The 15,326-nt window shown below is 42.5% G+C and overlaps 1 protein-coding gene across 4 annotated transcripts in view; it reads right to left on the bottom strand.

The window, feature by feature from the left end:
• LRRC20 (leucine rich repeat containing 20) overlaps positions 1-15,326 on the bottom strand; it is a 772,802-nt gene that overhangs the window by 548,271 nt on the left and 209,205 nt on the right. For all 4 annotated transcript variants that reach the window (XR_011318505.1, XM_069753308.1, XM_069753310.1 and 1 more), the window contains exon 3: positions 7,981-8,130. Coding sequence is in view for 3 of the 4 variants with exons in the window: in XM_069753308.1 (XP_069609409.1) it covers positions 7,981-8,130 (150 nt within the window). In the remaining variant the exon portion in view is untranslated. The remainder of the gene's footprint in view (positions 1-7,980; positions 8,131-15,326) is intronic.

The raw sequence follows: 15,326 nt of genomic DNA, 5'->3' as shown, positions 1-15,326 counted from the left end.
TTCCACTGTTTAGACACATCAGGGGCTCTCTAAACGTAACATGGCGTCCGATCTCAATTCCAGCCAATTCTGCATTGAAAAAGTCAAACGGCGCTCCTTCACTTCTAAGTTCTGCGGTGCGCCCTAACAGTGGTTTACCCCCACATATGGGGTATTGGCGTATTCAGGAGAAATTGCATAACAAAATTTATGGTTACATTTCTGTTTTTACACTTGTGAAAATAAAAAAAATGGTTCTGAATTAAGATGTTTGCAAAAAAAAGTTAAATGTTCATTTTTTCCTTCCACATTGTTTCAGTTCCTGTGAAGCACGTAAAGGGTTAATAAACTTCTTGAATGTGGTTTTGAGAACCTTGAGGGGTGTAGTTTTTAGAATGGTGTCACACTTCATTATTTTCTATCATATAGACCCCTCAAAATGACTTCAAATGTGATGTGGTCCCTAAAAAAAAAATGGTGTTGTAAAAATGAGAAATTGCTGGTCAACTTTTAACCCTTATAACTCCCTAACAAAAAAAAATTTTGTTTCCAAAATTGTGCTGATGTAAAGTAGACATGTGGGAAATGTTATTTATTAACTATTTTTCGTGACATATCTCTCTGATTTAAGGGCATAGAAATACAAAGTTTGAAAATTGCAAAATTTTAAAAATTTTCGCCATATTTCCGTTTTTTTCATAAATAATCACAAGTAATATCGAAGAAATGTTACCACTAACATGAAGTACAATATGTCACGAAAAAACAATCTCAGAATCAGCGGGATCCATTGAAGCGTTCCAGAGTTATAACCTCATAAAGTGACAGTGGTCAGAATTGCAAACATTGGCCTGGTCATTAAGTACCAAATTGGCTCTGTCACTAGGGGGTTAATTTTATGAAATTTGCTTGCCCTGACAAATACAAACAATTTGCGCAAAATCACCAAAAAAGTCCACTGCCAATTTAAACATTTGAAGACTGTATTGCATCAGCTAATGAAGGATCAAATTACCATAGGAACGGACATGTTGGCTTTCCCATAATGCCTTGCAGCTGTCACATCATATGGTATAGTGCAGCCAATCAGGAGGGACTATCATAATCTACATAAAAGCCAATGCAGGGAATGCAGCAAATATTTTAGGGTAATTCAGGATAGTTAAAGGACATCAAAGCCCACAGTTTAGAGAGGAAGACAAAGCCGTAAAACAGTGAACATTCACAACAGTAATATGTTGAATCACTTTAGCAGTGAAGGATATGAGAGTAGTATTCTGCAAATACTACAAAGATTGACAGGAGGACTGATAGATTAGAATACCTCTGGCTGTCCTGTCCCATGGTACCTTAAGACACAGCACTCTGGATGTGAAGGAAGATATTTCATACCAACAAGTTTTTCCAGCTGATTTATTGTATGAGATGAACAATTAGTCTGGTCGTTTGCAACATTTGTTTACATACCCTTCATGTACTTAATAGCACTCTGTATCGGTACTGTACACATATTGACTGTTCACCAGTTAATGCAACCTTACTGGATACCCTACTTATTATATTGATGGCTGGACCGTACAATACAAGCTCTTTTTATCATCTACCTTTTGTGTCTCCCTGTCTCCTCATAGATTGTAAGCTTATGAGCAGGGCCCTCACTCCTCTTGATATCTGTAAAATTATGTGTTCACTCTGTAATGTCTTTATTATCTTCTGTACAAGTCCCCTCTGAAATGTAAAGTGCTGCGAAATATGTTGGCGCTACAGAAATCAAAATTATTAATATGTACTCGGAGGTCAGAATAGATGGAGAACACAAAGATTGTGTCCCAGAAAGATTTGGTCATGGTGGATTTGGTCACATCTTACGTGTGAACACCTTGGGTGTGGGTATTCTTTTTCCTACCGGTAGCCAACAAATCTTTTGCAGCGAGTTGTGTTCATATCCTGCTGCCCATGCTCCTTGTTGTGCTGTCTCCTCCTCATCATTCTTTGTCTCACCATAAGATATCCATCCTCAATTGTGTGACAAGGAAACAAGTGTATGCTTCCAGTAATCCACTAGTGTGCCAATTAAACTCCTATCTGGTTAAGTTCCTGGTGGTGCAGCAACTGCTATACCACTTGGCAGACTCCACTGCCTTTTAAGAATGGAATGCACTTAGCCTTGCTGGAAGATACCCAGCTACCATTATTTCTCACAGAAAAGGGTGCTGGATAACGTGGGCTGCTCTCTCAACTTGGTCTTGAGCTCAAGAGTAACGATAGACAGACTGATGAAGAGGCAACTATGGACAGGAACTGAAAGTATAATTTATGGCCCATTGGGTGAATGTTTTGAGTGGCAGTGATACACCACTACAACCATGATAGGTGGTGGTGATATCTTTATGCATAGACATTAAATATATTTAAATCAACATGTGGTAGTTATGCACCTCCTACTACATTGCTTCCTCAATTAACATGACCTTATTCCCAAATGCAACAGGGCACAGTGTTGTCTTCTCATCCTGTCCTCAGTCTTTTCATTTTTTGTAAGGTTAATTACTCTTTAGCTGTTTTACACCTTATAAGCATAGGTGCTGAAACCCATACAGTAAACAATTTACTTCTCTCTATCAAGAAGCAAATCCTTTCAACTGGGCTTGTAAGCAACAATGCCTCTAACATTCTGGTTGCACTGTGTTTGGACAAAATAACTCATGTTCCCTGTGTGAGGCAGTGATGGGAACCATATACGAGGGTCATTATGTGTCCCCAAAGATGTGTATGGAAACATACTCCACCCGCTGGAGAGTGTGCTAATTATGGCCAAAGGTGTGGTTACAATGCAAAAAAATGTGAGTGTGGATTGGGTTAAGCTATTTCACCAAGTCATAGTTACATAGGTTGAAAAAAGACATAGGTTCATCAAGTTCAACCTTTCTCCACCAATTGTTCATTTTGTCACTAAATTAACAATAATTCACAACGTTATGAATATTGAGGAAATCATCCAGCCCTTTCTTTAAAAGCGGTTATAGTGTCTGCCATTACTACCTCTTATGGTAGGGCATTCCACAGTCTGACTGCTCTAACTGTAAAGAACCCTTTTCTACATCGCTGTTGTAATCGTCTTTCTTCCACCCATAATGAGTGCAGATTTAGGAAAACATGACATGGACTCTTTTTACAGAGATCTGTAGGAAGGTAGTGGAAAGGATCTATCCTGCCAGTTCGGGTCTTGGAAGTGGCTAATGGCCACAATTCTGCTTTAATCCTGCAAGTAAGGGTTGGTTTGCAAGCAAAAGGTTCTGTGCATGCCAGTCTGTGTGAGACTGAACACAGACCAGACCCAGAGACTAGAGCAAAGCCACTGCTGCACCTACGAGTAATACGGTGGTGCAGTTGCCCACGGTAACAGACAAATACGGATGTTGCAGCTGTTAAGTGGATAATAAAGTCTGGATTGATTTCGTAGGTTTGCAAATAAAGACACTGTAAGGGTATGTGCACACGTTGCGGTTTTTGCTGCGGATCCGCAGCGGTTTTGACGCTGCGGATCCGCAGCAGTTTTCCATGTGGTGTACAGTACAATGTTAACCATTGGAAAACAAAAACCGCTGTGCACATGCTGCAGAAAAAACCGTGCGGAAACGCTGCGGTTTATTTTCCGCAGCATGTCAATTCTTTGTGCAGAATCCGCAGCGGTTTGGCACCTGCTCCATATTAAAAATCCGCAGGTGTCTAAAACCGCAGTGGAAACCGCACAAAAAAAACGCGATAAATCCGCAGTACTTTTTGCACTGCGGATTTAATCAAATCCGCTGCGGAAAATTCCGCAACGTAATCCGCAACGTGTGCACATGGCCTAAGACTGCACTTACTGAGTGTATTGGGGGACACTCGCTTGGCATGGGATTGAAGCACTTAGGCAGTTTTTCTACTTAAACAGTCCACACGGTTTATTATGGCATCATAAACCTGATTATGCACAGTTCATCATACACACTTCATTGAACACAATAGGCACCAACCGGTGACATTAAGTTGCAGCTTTATCTTTAGACACTTCATATTCGGCTTTATCTCATGGACACTAAACATGCTGGACCTCTCACTTTGTCCAATTACCATGGGTGTCCGTACGCCGAACAGTTCATCAATGTCCCTAGTCATATAGCGCACATGACATTGGGTCGCGGTCTCTAAACATGCTGATCCTTATATGACCAGTTGCTGTGGGTGACCGCACAGCACCCCATATGCTGGGTTACCTTCTAGGAGCTCCTGCTCCATACGCTGACTCCTGTCAGTACTCACTCTCTCAGGGACGCTGCCGAACTGGGATCACCGTCCCGGGCAATGCCTTGCTCACCAGGCCACCTGATAGTCCAGATCCTCAGATGGGCTGTAGCTTCCCCAAATGCAGTGCCATCATGGACTCTGCACACGCGTCCTCTCTGTGCGCTATTCAGGATGTCCATTCCCATTTGGGACCATCCAACACACAGGTCCCCAGGTCCAAGGCCTCCCCCATGTGCTCTTCAGGGATCTAGTCCTACTGCCAGGACCTCCAAACCCAAAGGCCCTCCAGGATCTGGCACACAGACCACTCAGGTCCATCCATTTTTCCCCAAGTGACTACATGGTCACATTATATACTTGTAGCCACTCCCATAGGTGGGAGGTGGCTAGTTCTACCATTATAACCACAGATATGCCTCATGCATATCCTGAGGAGCACATGCAGCACCCCCTAGCTGTAACAGGGGTCACTGCATCACAACATTTAAGTTGAACTTTTTGGTCATTGCCTCATTACCGCATGGACATGAAAGCATCTCCCTTACACCTTGCATATATCTTGCATTTAAGTGTGTAAAACTTCTTAAAGAAATATATCTGTTCAAAGAACAGGGTGGCCATAGCCAGGAGAGCATCTATTCATTTCAACTATTCTTATATGGTGAATCTCGCCCCGAAGGCTTTGCTAAAACACAGTGGTCTGCCTGATTTGCAATGTTGCAACGTGATGGTATTCAACCTATGTTGGAACATCTGTTAGAACAGCAAAAAAGCAGTAACTGATTATGTCATGCAACAGGCAAACTGGAGCTAGCATTACTTTAAAATCTGTCATTAGCAGCCGATGACATGTGTTATCTACTGAAACACTTGAAAGAGGCTACTAAATTAGCCATTATGCATCAAATATGGCATTTATATTTAGACTGGAAAAAACACACAAAAAATGCAACAGAGGATGGTGGATCATGCTACAAAACGGGAGGTAAAAATGGCAATATGCATAAAAAATATACAAATCCTTTACTGATAAAAACAAATGGGGGGAGACACAGCAATAAAATACCGACATAAACAGCAGAGGAGAGGGTATCACATCACATCACATTACATGAACAGTAGATGTATATATATATATATATATATAGGCGCGTTTTGGCAACATGTCTGGGGATGAGGATGAAGGAAGAACAGCAATTTCTACATGTTCAATGCCACTCTGGAACTGTCGTGGACACTCAAGGTTAATGTTAAAAGATTAGGGGAGGAAGGAGAAGAAGATGGAGCAGCAACAGGTGGAACTGAGGCAAAGCAGCGCAGGCAAGAGATGAGGCTAACAATCACAAGTATACAGCATCCAACCCCCAGCTTTTAATGATCTGGGGCACATGCCTAAATCTTAAACAGTATAAGAAGTCTGTTAGTTCACGGAGTTATTAAACAGCCTTGTGGAAAAAACTTTCAATTGCTATTGTTAATACAAAGAATGAATTGACTTTAAAGGACAGATTTTTCAACATGTGGAAGGTAAGATATATTTTAATAAAATCAATAATTTGTGATGCTTGGTTTTCTGTGGTTAGTAGTGATTATTTCTCCCCATTTGTATCATGGTAAAACAGAGAGAAACAAAAATATGTGAAAAAAAAACCCAGTTCAAATTATTCCGGTGTACTTCTGCTACAGAGCAGCAGCCTGGGATAGACTGTTTGCCACTTGGACCAGAAAGGGAAATTTGGCATTTTTCTGTATTCAACTTTTCAAAATAAGAATTTGTTTGTTGTGTGGATATATGATAGATCTGAGCATGTGAATGCCTTCTGTTTGAAAAAGGATTTTGTATATACTTTAATTCAAACTCCAAGCAAATTTTCACAGTCTGTGAAACAGAGATTACAAGGAAATTTAATGAAATGTAACTTCTGTTAGAAAAGTCCCCCCTGACAATAAGCATATTGCATGTACTACCAATAAGAAAATGGAAGACATAAAAGACCAATGATAATCTCAATTGATCTGGGGCACCATGCAAGATCTTGCCCCATGGGGTCAAAAGGATCACATGAATGGTGAGCAAAAATCCCAGAAACACACGGGAGGACCTAGTGAATGACCTCCACAGAGCTGGGACCACTGTAACAAAGGCTACCATCAGTAACACACTACGCCACCAGGGACTCAGTTCCTGCAATGCCATACATGTCCCCCTGCACATGTCCAGGGCCATCTGAAGTTGCTAGAGAGCATTTGGATTATCCAGAAGAGTATTGGGACAATGATATATGGTCTGATGAAACCAAAGTAGAACTGTTTGGTAGAAACAAAACTCGTCGTGTTTGGAGGAGACAGAATGGTGAGTTGCATCCAAAGAACACCATATATATTGTGAAGCATGGAGGTGGCAACATCATGCTTTGGGGCTGTTTCTCTGCAAAGGGACCAGGACTACTGATCCGTGTACATGAAAGAATGAATGGGGCCATGAATCATGAGATTTTCAGTGCAAACCTCCTTCCATCAACAAGGGCATTGAAGATGAAACGTGGATGGGTCTTTCAGCATGATAATGATCCCAAGCACACTGCCAGGGCAACGAAGGAGTGGCTTCGTAAGAAGCATTTCAAGGTCCTGGAGTGGCCTAGCCAGTCTCCAGATCTCAACCCCATAGAAAACCTTTGGAGAGAGCTGAAAGTCCATATTGCCCAGCGACAGGCCCAAAACATTATGGCTCTAGAGGAGAATGGCATGGAGGAATGGGCCAACATACCACCAACGGTGTGTGCAAACCTTGTGAAGACTTTCAGAAAACCTTTGACCTCTGTCATTGCCAGCAAAGGATATATAACAAAATATTGAGATGAACATTTGTTAATGACCAAACATTTATTTTCCATCATAATTTGCTAAATAAATCTTGACAAATCAGACAAGTTGATTTTCTGGAGTTGTTTTCTCATTTTGACTCTCATAGTTGTGGTCTACCTATGATGTCAATTACAGGCCTCTCTCATCTTTTTTAGTGGGAGAATTTGCACAATTGGTGGCTGATTAAATACTTTTTTTCCCCAACTGTAGTTTTCTTCTCCTCTTTCTGTACTCCGTGCTTAGTGTGGCACACACAGACACACAATGCAAAGATTGAGTCAACCTGTCTCCTTTTTATCTTGTTTCATGTGTGATTTTCATTGCCACAGGTGAGTTGGAATGAGCATCATATGCTTGAAACAACTTTGTTTACCCACAATTTCAGAAAGGTGCCAATAATTTTGTCAGGACCATTATGGGGGTTTTGTGTGAAATTATGTCCAATTTTAATTTTTTCCTGTTGTTTTTTTTGTGTTGTTCCAATACACGCAAAGAAAAAAACATGTGCATAACAAAACATGTATAAATGCAATAATTTTTCGGAAGAAATACTTCATTTTCTGGAACAATTTTAAGAATGCAAAAACCTTTGCCATGAATGTATATCATAATCCATCTGCCCCTTCATATTAGCAACTGGTAAGGTCTCGGCACCCACAGTTTACTTCTGACATGTCAACATGAGATGTTCAGAATTTTTTCTTTTAGAAATTATACGTATTCTTTAATATATACAATGTGACTGGTATACAAGGGCTTGATGGTTACAGTTACAGGTTCCCATCAAAGCTCAAAAGACCATTGTTATTTTTTAGCTGCACAGCAAATTGGGATGTTACAACATACCTTGTAGTTCTTTGAAATTAGTACAGAATTTTCCTGGAAGGCTTTTAAGCTGATTATTAGTCAGTGAGATTGAGAGGATTTTGTCAGCAACTGCACTTGTGGCTAAATACAACCCAGTTGGGAAAGAGCTCAGTTCACAGTCTGATAAATCTGCAGAAAAAAAATGATGATATCAGTAACAGTAAATTATTGTGTGATGGAAATATACAGTTAGGGCCAGAAATATTTGGACAGTGACACAAGTTTTGTTATTTTAGCTGTTTACAAAAACATGTTCAGAAATACAATTATATATATAATATGGGCTGAAAGTGCACACTCCCAGCTGCAATATGATAGTTTCCACATCCAAATCGGAGAAAGGGTTTAGGAATCATAGCTCTGTAATGCATAGCGTCCTCTTTTTCAAGGGACCAAAAGTAATTGGACAATGGACTCTAAGGGCTGCAATTAACTCTGAAGGTGTCTCCCTCGTTAACCTGTAATCAATGAAGTAGTTAAAAGGTCAGGGGTGGATTCCAGGTGTGTGGTTTTGCATTTGGAAGCTGTTGCTGTGAGCAGACAACATGCGGTCAAAGGAACTCTCAATTGAGGTGAAGCAGAACATCCTGAGGCTGAAAAAAAAGAAAAAATCCATCAGAGAGATAGCAGACATGCTTGGAGTAGCAAAATCAACAGTTGGGTACATTCTGAGAAAAAAGGAATTGACTGGTGAGCTTGGGAACTCAAAAAGGCCTGGGCGTCCACGGATGACAACAGTGGTGGATGATCGCCGCATACTTAATTTGGTGAAGAAGAACCCGTTCACAACATCAACTGACTTCCAGAACACTCTCAGTGAAGTAGGTGTATCTGTCTCTAAGTCAACAGTAAAGAGAAGACTCCATGACAGTAAATACAAAGGGTTCACATCTAGATGCAAACCATTCATCAATACCAAAAATAGACAGGCCAGAGTTAAATTTGCAGAAAAACACCTCAAGAAGCCAGCTCAGTTCTGGAAAAGTATTCTATGGACAGATGAGACAAAGATCAACCTGTACCAGAATGATGGGAAGAAAACAGTTTGGAGAAGAAAGGGAACGGCACATGATCCAAGGCACACCACATCCTCTGTAAAACATGGTGGAGGCAACGTGATGGCATGGGCATGCATGGCTTTCAAAGGCACTGGGTCACTTGTGTTTATTGATGACATAAGAGCAGACAAGAGTAGCCGGATGAATTCTGAAGTGTACCGGGATATACTTTCAGCCCAGATTCAGCCAAATGCTGCAAAGTTGATTGGACGGCGCTTCATAGTACAGATGGACAATGACCCCAAGCATACATCCAAAGCTACCCAGGAGTTCATGAGTGCCAAAAAGTGGAACATTCTGCAATGGCCAATCTCCAGATCTAAACCCAATTGAGCATGCATTTCACTTGCTCAAATCCAGACTTAAGACGGAAAGACCCACAAACAAGCAAGACCTGAAGGCTGCGGCTGTAAAGGCCTGGCAAAGCATTAAGAAGGAGGAAACCCAGCGTTTGGTGATGTCCATGGGTTCCAGACTTAAGGCAGTGATTGCCTCCAAAGGATTTGCAACAAAATATTGAAAATAAAAATATTTTGTTTGGGTTATGTTTATTTGTCCAATTACTTTTGACCTCCTAAAATGTGGAGTGTTTGTAAAGAAATGTGTACAATTCCTACATTTTCTATCAGATATTTTTGTTCAACCCTTCAAATTAAACGTTACAATCTGCACTTGAATTCTGTTGTAGAGGTTTCATTTCAAATCCAATGTGGTGGCATGCAGAGCCCAACTCGCGAAAATTGTGTCACTGTCCAAATATTTCTGGCCCTAACTGTATGTATCATGTAGATCTCACTTGCATGTATACTCCTTTATAATCATATATACTCTTATAAACGCAAATATATCTATATACTCAGCTAGTTTATAATCAATTGCTCAACTTGACCACATGAGCTAGGCCAGATGGTTCCTCGGTATTTTCCAGACACCCAAAAACCGGAACTTAGGCCAGATGTCTTGAACTAATGTCTAAGAATCCTGCTGAATAGCAGGATAAATGTGACAGCTACATTTTAGTTGCTTAATCAGCTTTCATATGTGCATTAATCACAATATTCCATATATATTTAGATAACCAATAACAAAGGAGCTAGACAATACGGTAATTAACTAATCACCCCTAACCACTAACCACCCCTAACCACCTCCTTTCTATATGCAATTATAAATCCATGTATGTACAATAAATCATCAGTATTGGTGGAATGTTATTGTCACAATATTGTGCAGTCTCATTCTTGAGCGCTCAAAATACTCAGTTTAATTGGGATCGGCTGCAGCACACACGAATAGATTTATCCAAACCAAATTTTCATAACATCTAGCGCCTGCATGCGAGGCAATGGACAAAACGCACGGGGACCCTGCTGACCGGAGAGATGGAGGTGTTCGCTATGGCCTTGGCTCACGGGACGGAGACTGTGCAGCTCCATAAGTAAGGTAAGAAAATGTTATCATCTTACCTGAAAGTCCCCTGTGTGCAGTCCGGGTCTATACCTCTTGCCAGTCAGGTGAGGTCACCACCGCATTCCCAGGTAGGGTAAAAAGTCCAAGCCCGTATCCAAACCCTGGGATATAAGTCAAGGTGTCTGCTGTGTGCCGTGTATGTGTTCCATGTTTGTGTAAGATCTGGGAGAAAGTTGGAACGGTGACTGTTTTGTTTGTGGTTGCTGGGTAACAGACGGCAGGAGATCAAATCGCTTGATAAGTTATTGCAGCATTCCCATGCATAGGAGGGACAGGTGGTCCCAGGCTCCAGGCTCAGGTAGTGATAACTTAGAGGACTACCGCAGATTCCCATAGCACCGGCGAGCCAATTAGGACAACCGGACAGGGGTTGTAGGATTCCCGCTTTTTGTGTTTCTCACTCAGGCGGCCCGGGCACAGGTGTGCCCAGTGTGATTGGCAGCAGTCTGTTCCAAGAGCAACCTGCATGTGTCACAGAATAATAAAGAGGGCATCAGTTCTCCCGGACGTCTGTATCTGTTTTTGTCCATGTCATGTACTGTGGCTTTAAGTGATAACAGATGTCAGTGAATACAATTGTAAAGAGAAGTTTTTGGTTTTTTTTACCCCTTCTCCACGCTTCTCCTCTGCTGCTAGCAAAGATATATCCACTGTAAATCACACTGTCACATCTGTTTTTGCAAAGTTTCCTGTTTCTGCATTCTGAGTAGTGCTAGCTACAGTGTAGCAATTGTTGAAGAAGTGAAACTAAGTGGTATCTGTAACTTGCTGTGAGCTACTTGTTTTAAGATACGTGATTTTAGTGACTTTGGATACAGCAGCATAAGAAAAGGGAAAGTGTGTGTGTCTGACTGCGTTTGAGCACAGACAAAGTGTAAGAAAAGCAGCTTAAACTTTTTACCCTTTAAAGTTTTTCCTTCTGTATCTAAATTTTAAGTTTTTGGTTGTGTACCAAATTTTTGACGGTTTTCTTTTCCTTTTTATATCAACTTCTTGTACCAACTTTTTGAAGGTTTTCTTTTCTTTTTGTTTTATGTGTTTTTATATACCAATCTTTTTGAAGTTTTTTGTTTTTTTTTTCCTTTTGTTTGTTTTTGTTTTTGCCATGGGAAATAAAGTGGCCAAGCAACAGGAGGGTCTTTTATTTCCTGATGAGAAAACTGCCCCCCCCCCCCCAGATAGTGGCAGAACACGAAGGTGTTAAGCATGTGCAGAATTTTGGAAGGTATAAAGTATGTGAAATCCATCAGAATGGCAGATTTCAGACTGCAGAATGGCATGATGTAGAAAGGAAAATAAGGGAAGTTAGCTGATGTTAAATTGCTGAATACTAATACATGGTATAAAGTAGCAGCAGAGCTCATATCGTTTAGGTGGTACAGAAAGATATGTGAGCAAACCAGGAAGTGATATTTATGTGTATAAGATGGGGAAAGGTATTAAGCCATCAGCGCCTCCCCATACATTAGGCATGTGCAGTCTGCTCTCAACAGAATCCATGGTATAGGGAGTTTTTGCACAGTATGTGGCGCACCCTGTCCCTCCCTACAGGGAGAAGGCGTCATTGTTCCAACCATGCCATCTCAGACGGCACAGAAGGGGGAGGAATTATCTTCTCTATCCTCCTCTTTCTCTGTCACCTCTCTACTCCTCCGCTCCTTCTTCTCTACACCTCTTTCCTCCTTCTTCACTACACCTCTTTCCTCCTTCTTCACTCACCCTTTTTCTCTCCTCCTTCTTCACACCCCCATCACTCCTATCTCCTCCTGCTCTTCCTTCTCCACATCCATCTCCACACCTCTCTACTCCTCCTTCTTCTCAACACCTCTTTCATCCTTCTTCACTCACCCTTTTTCTCTCCTACTTCTCTACTCCTTCTTTACACCTCCCATCTTCTCCTCCTTCTGTTCCTTTTTCTCACTCCTCACCTTTGCCTCCTGTGCACCTTACACCTCTACCTCTTCTTTCTTCTCTGCCTCACCTATCTCCTCCTTTTACACACCCTTCTTCTTCTTCTTTGTTGCCGGCTGGGCCAACGCCAAATTCAACTAGTGTGGTGTCTCTGTATCCAGTGCTCACAGCACAAGGCACATTCTATGTTCCAAATACAGCCCAGCCTCTGCCAGTCATGGTATCGGGGGAGGGAGGTGGGAATCCCCTTGTAGAAAGTACCCCACAAGCCGAAGCAGGCTTCCCCCAGACACATCCAGTAGGCAGCTCAGGTCCGGGGATGGAGGGGCCACTGGCACCACCATCTGATGATGATCAGTATCCCCGGTCAGAGCAGCGAACGTTCACACCACAATGGAACTATAAGCCTATGCTTCAGCTAAGGGGGGAGACATCCTCACACAAAAAGACAACTTCTAAGTCCAAAATCAGCCAGTGTATGACCCCAGCACACGCTATCACAATTATTCCTCTGATGAAGATGAGGAGGGAACATCATACATGCTGCTCAGTACTAGGAAAAGAAATCCACAGGCACCAAGAATGCAGGGGCAGATAGAGGTACCACCATTACACTATGTGCACTTCACCCCAAGTCAGGTGACCAGCATTCTCAACAATCTTCCAGACCCAGGGATGCATCCCATGCCATTTTACCAAAGAATGTAGCAGAACGATGGAACATATATAGCCATCTGGAATGATCTCTGGGCCATAAATGGAAATAAAAGCAGGTGATACACTCTGGCCAATCATGAAGGAACAATTCAAACTTCCAGCAGAATTAGATGTACATGCTTGGGAGTCAGGGCCACAGCTAATTGAACAGCTCAGAGAGTGGGCCAAAGGCGGGTTGGCAGGCCAACCCCTCAGCTTACATGACATGAGCCAAGACAAGACAGAGTCTGTGGAGAAGTTTCATGGCAGAGTAATGCAAGTTTTCCAGGACCTGGGCTTCACAATTCATGACCAGATACACAGGCAAATGTCGGCACAGGCCTTTGTGCATGGACTAAGACAGCCAATCAGGAAACCACTGATAGTGGTTAGGCCCGGGAACAGGTCAATAGCAGTGGACTGACCCAGTAAAACTGGTCATTCGCTCCTAAGAGACTGTTTATTGCCAAATTGCCTACAAAACTGCCACCATTATAGCTGAGAACGCTGGAAGGGGAGCCAGAAGTGAAGACGCTGCAAAGTGCCAAGCGACACACCGGAAGAACCGCTGCAGACTCTGGAGAGGAGACACCAAACTCAATAAGGTTAGCAAAGGGGAGAAGCTATGTCAGAACAGGGGGAAGGAGTGGTGGCAGATGCACCCGTAGCCCCTGTAATGCCCCAAGACCTCGGGTTGGATGCAGCCGCCGGTCTCATGGCACCCCCCAGGCCTCACCACGGATGCACCTGCAGGCCCCATCTTACCACCAGGCCCCACAGGGCCTGAAGCTTCATCCAGCAGGCCGGACCCCACTGCCGCTACAGTGCCCATCATGCCGTTGTCCACAGTAGCCAAAGGGATTGAGTCCCAACCAGGAGTGCAGAAGACGGCCCCTCTCATGGTGATGACTAACCTGGAGCACAACCACCCTACAAAGACAGAAGTGTCAGGCCGATGTGGTCTGCCTCCAGGAGACGCACTTCTCGGCCAGCTCCTATCCAAAATTTCTGTCGGCCTCCTACCCGTTATTTTATTTAGCAAACGCCCCAAATAAAACTAAAGGCGTTGCCAAAGCCCACTGCTGGGAACTGAATGGAAGAAGGGACTCCATTCACTGGCGCCTACATCTAATGAGCAGCCAGACACTGCAGCATCACCACACTCCTGACATTGGCCTCCTGAAGCAGCAACCCTACCTCCTCTGACCCTGCTCTACCACAGACAACCCCCCTTTGTAAGCTCACTTTGGATTGTAAGATGCATCCCCATTTTCATCCTAAATTTTGTTGGTGAAAAAAGTGCATCATATAATCCGAAAAATATGGTATATTTGGGAAAATAACTTATATCACTCTAATCTCAAATAAGATACTGAGTAAAATATAAACAAAGCTCATGTCAGTGCACACAAAAAAAAATAACAAAAGTGAGAGATGGAGAGTGGAGCTGGATGCAAACTTAAACAGTCTGCTGCAATTTCTACTAAAAAGAAAGTTAAACTTTAAGTACCCAATTCATCAAGTCTGGTTTTGCTCATGCCAATCTTGATTAGGAGTGTGCTGACACTCCGGATTCATTAAGATGCTCAAGCCTCAATGTATTAGGAGCATCTGAAAAGTGGCTTGTGCCTCAGTGTGCTAGATTAAATTTGTGGCATAGCGAACACCGCTACTTGTCATGAACTTGATGAGCGCCAATCGCCATGCCCCTGTCCCAATCTAGCTAAGTCTATTTTGGTGTAGTTTGGAGAAAACTAGCTAACTCGAATTTGCGCCTAAATTTTGGGACATTTTAAAGCTTTTACGGCAGAATTCTGGCATGAAAGCTTTGATGATTCTGGCACTTGACTTTTTTTTACCATGGATTTTAAGTTTAAATGGGTTGTCTACTACTACGAGAACCCCTTCTTGATCTAAATGTTTGGCCCCAATAAAATAAAAAGCTTATACTCCCGCGCCTCACCACCGTTCCAGCGGTGTCGACACCAGCGGTCCCGGGGCTCTTGTGTGGCCATATCATCACTTCCAGGACTCTATTTTCTTTATGTTGAAATTGTTCTTTTAGAAGACCTTTCACCAGTTTTAATATGTTAACACCTTTCCGATGTTGGGCATAATAGCCCACGTCAGACTCCCTCCCGTTGATGTGAGCTCCAGAGGTGAGCCCACATCTTTCCCGGCACATGTCAG

The sequence above is a fragment of the Ranitomeya imitator genome, chromosome 2 (assembly GCF_032444005.1).
Source record: "Ranitomeya imitator isolate aRanImi1 chromosome 2, aRanImi1.pri, whole genome shotgun sequence".
Lineage (NCBI taxonomy): Eukaryota > Metazoa > Chordata > Amphibia > Anura > Dendrobatidae > Ranitomeya > Ranitomeya imitator.
Note: the sequence above shows the minus strand (reverse complement) of the source record. Positions and strands in the feature narration are given on the sequence as shown.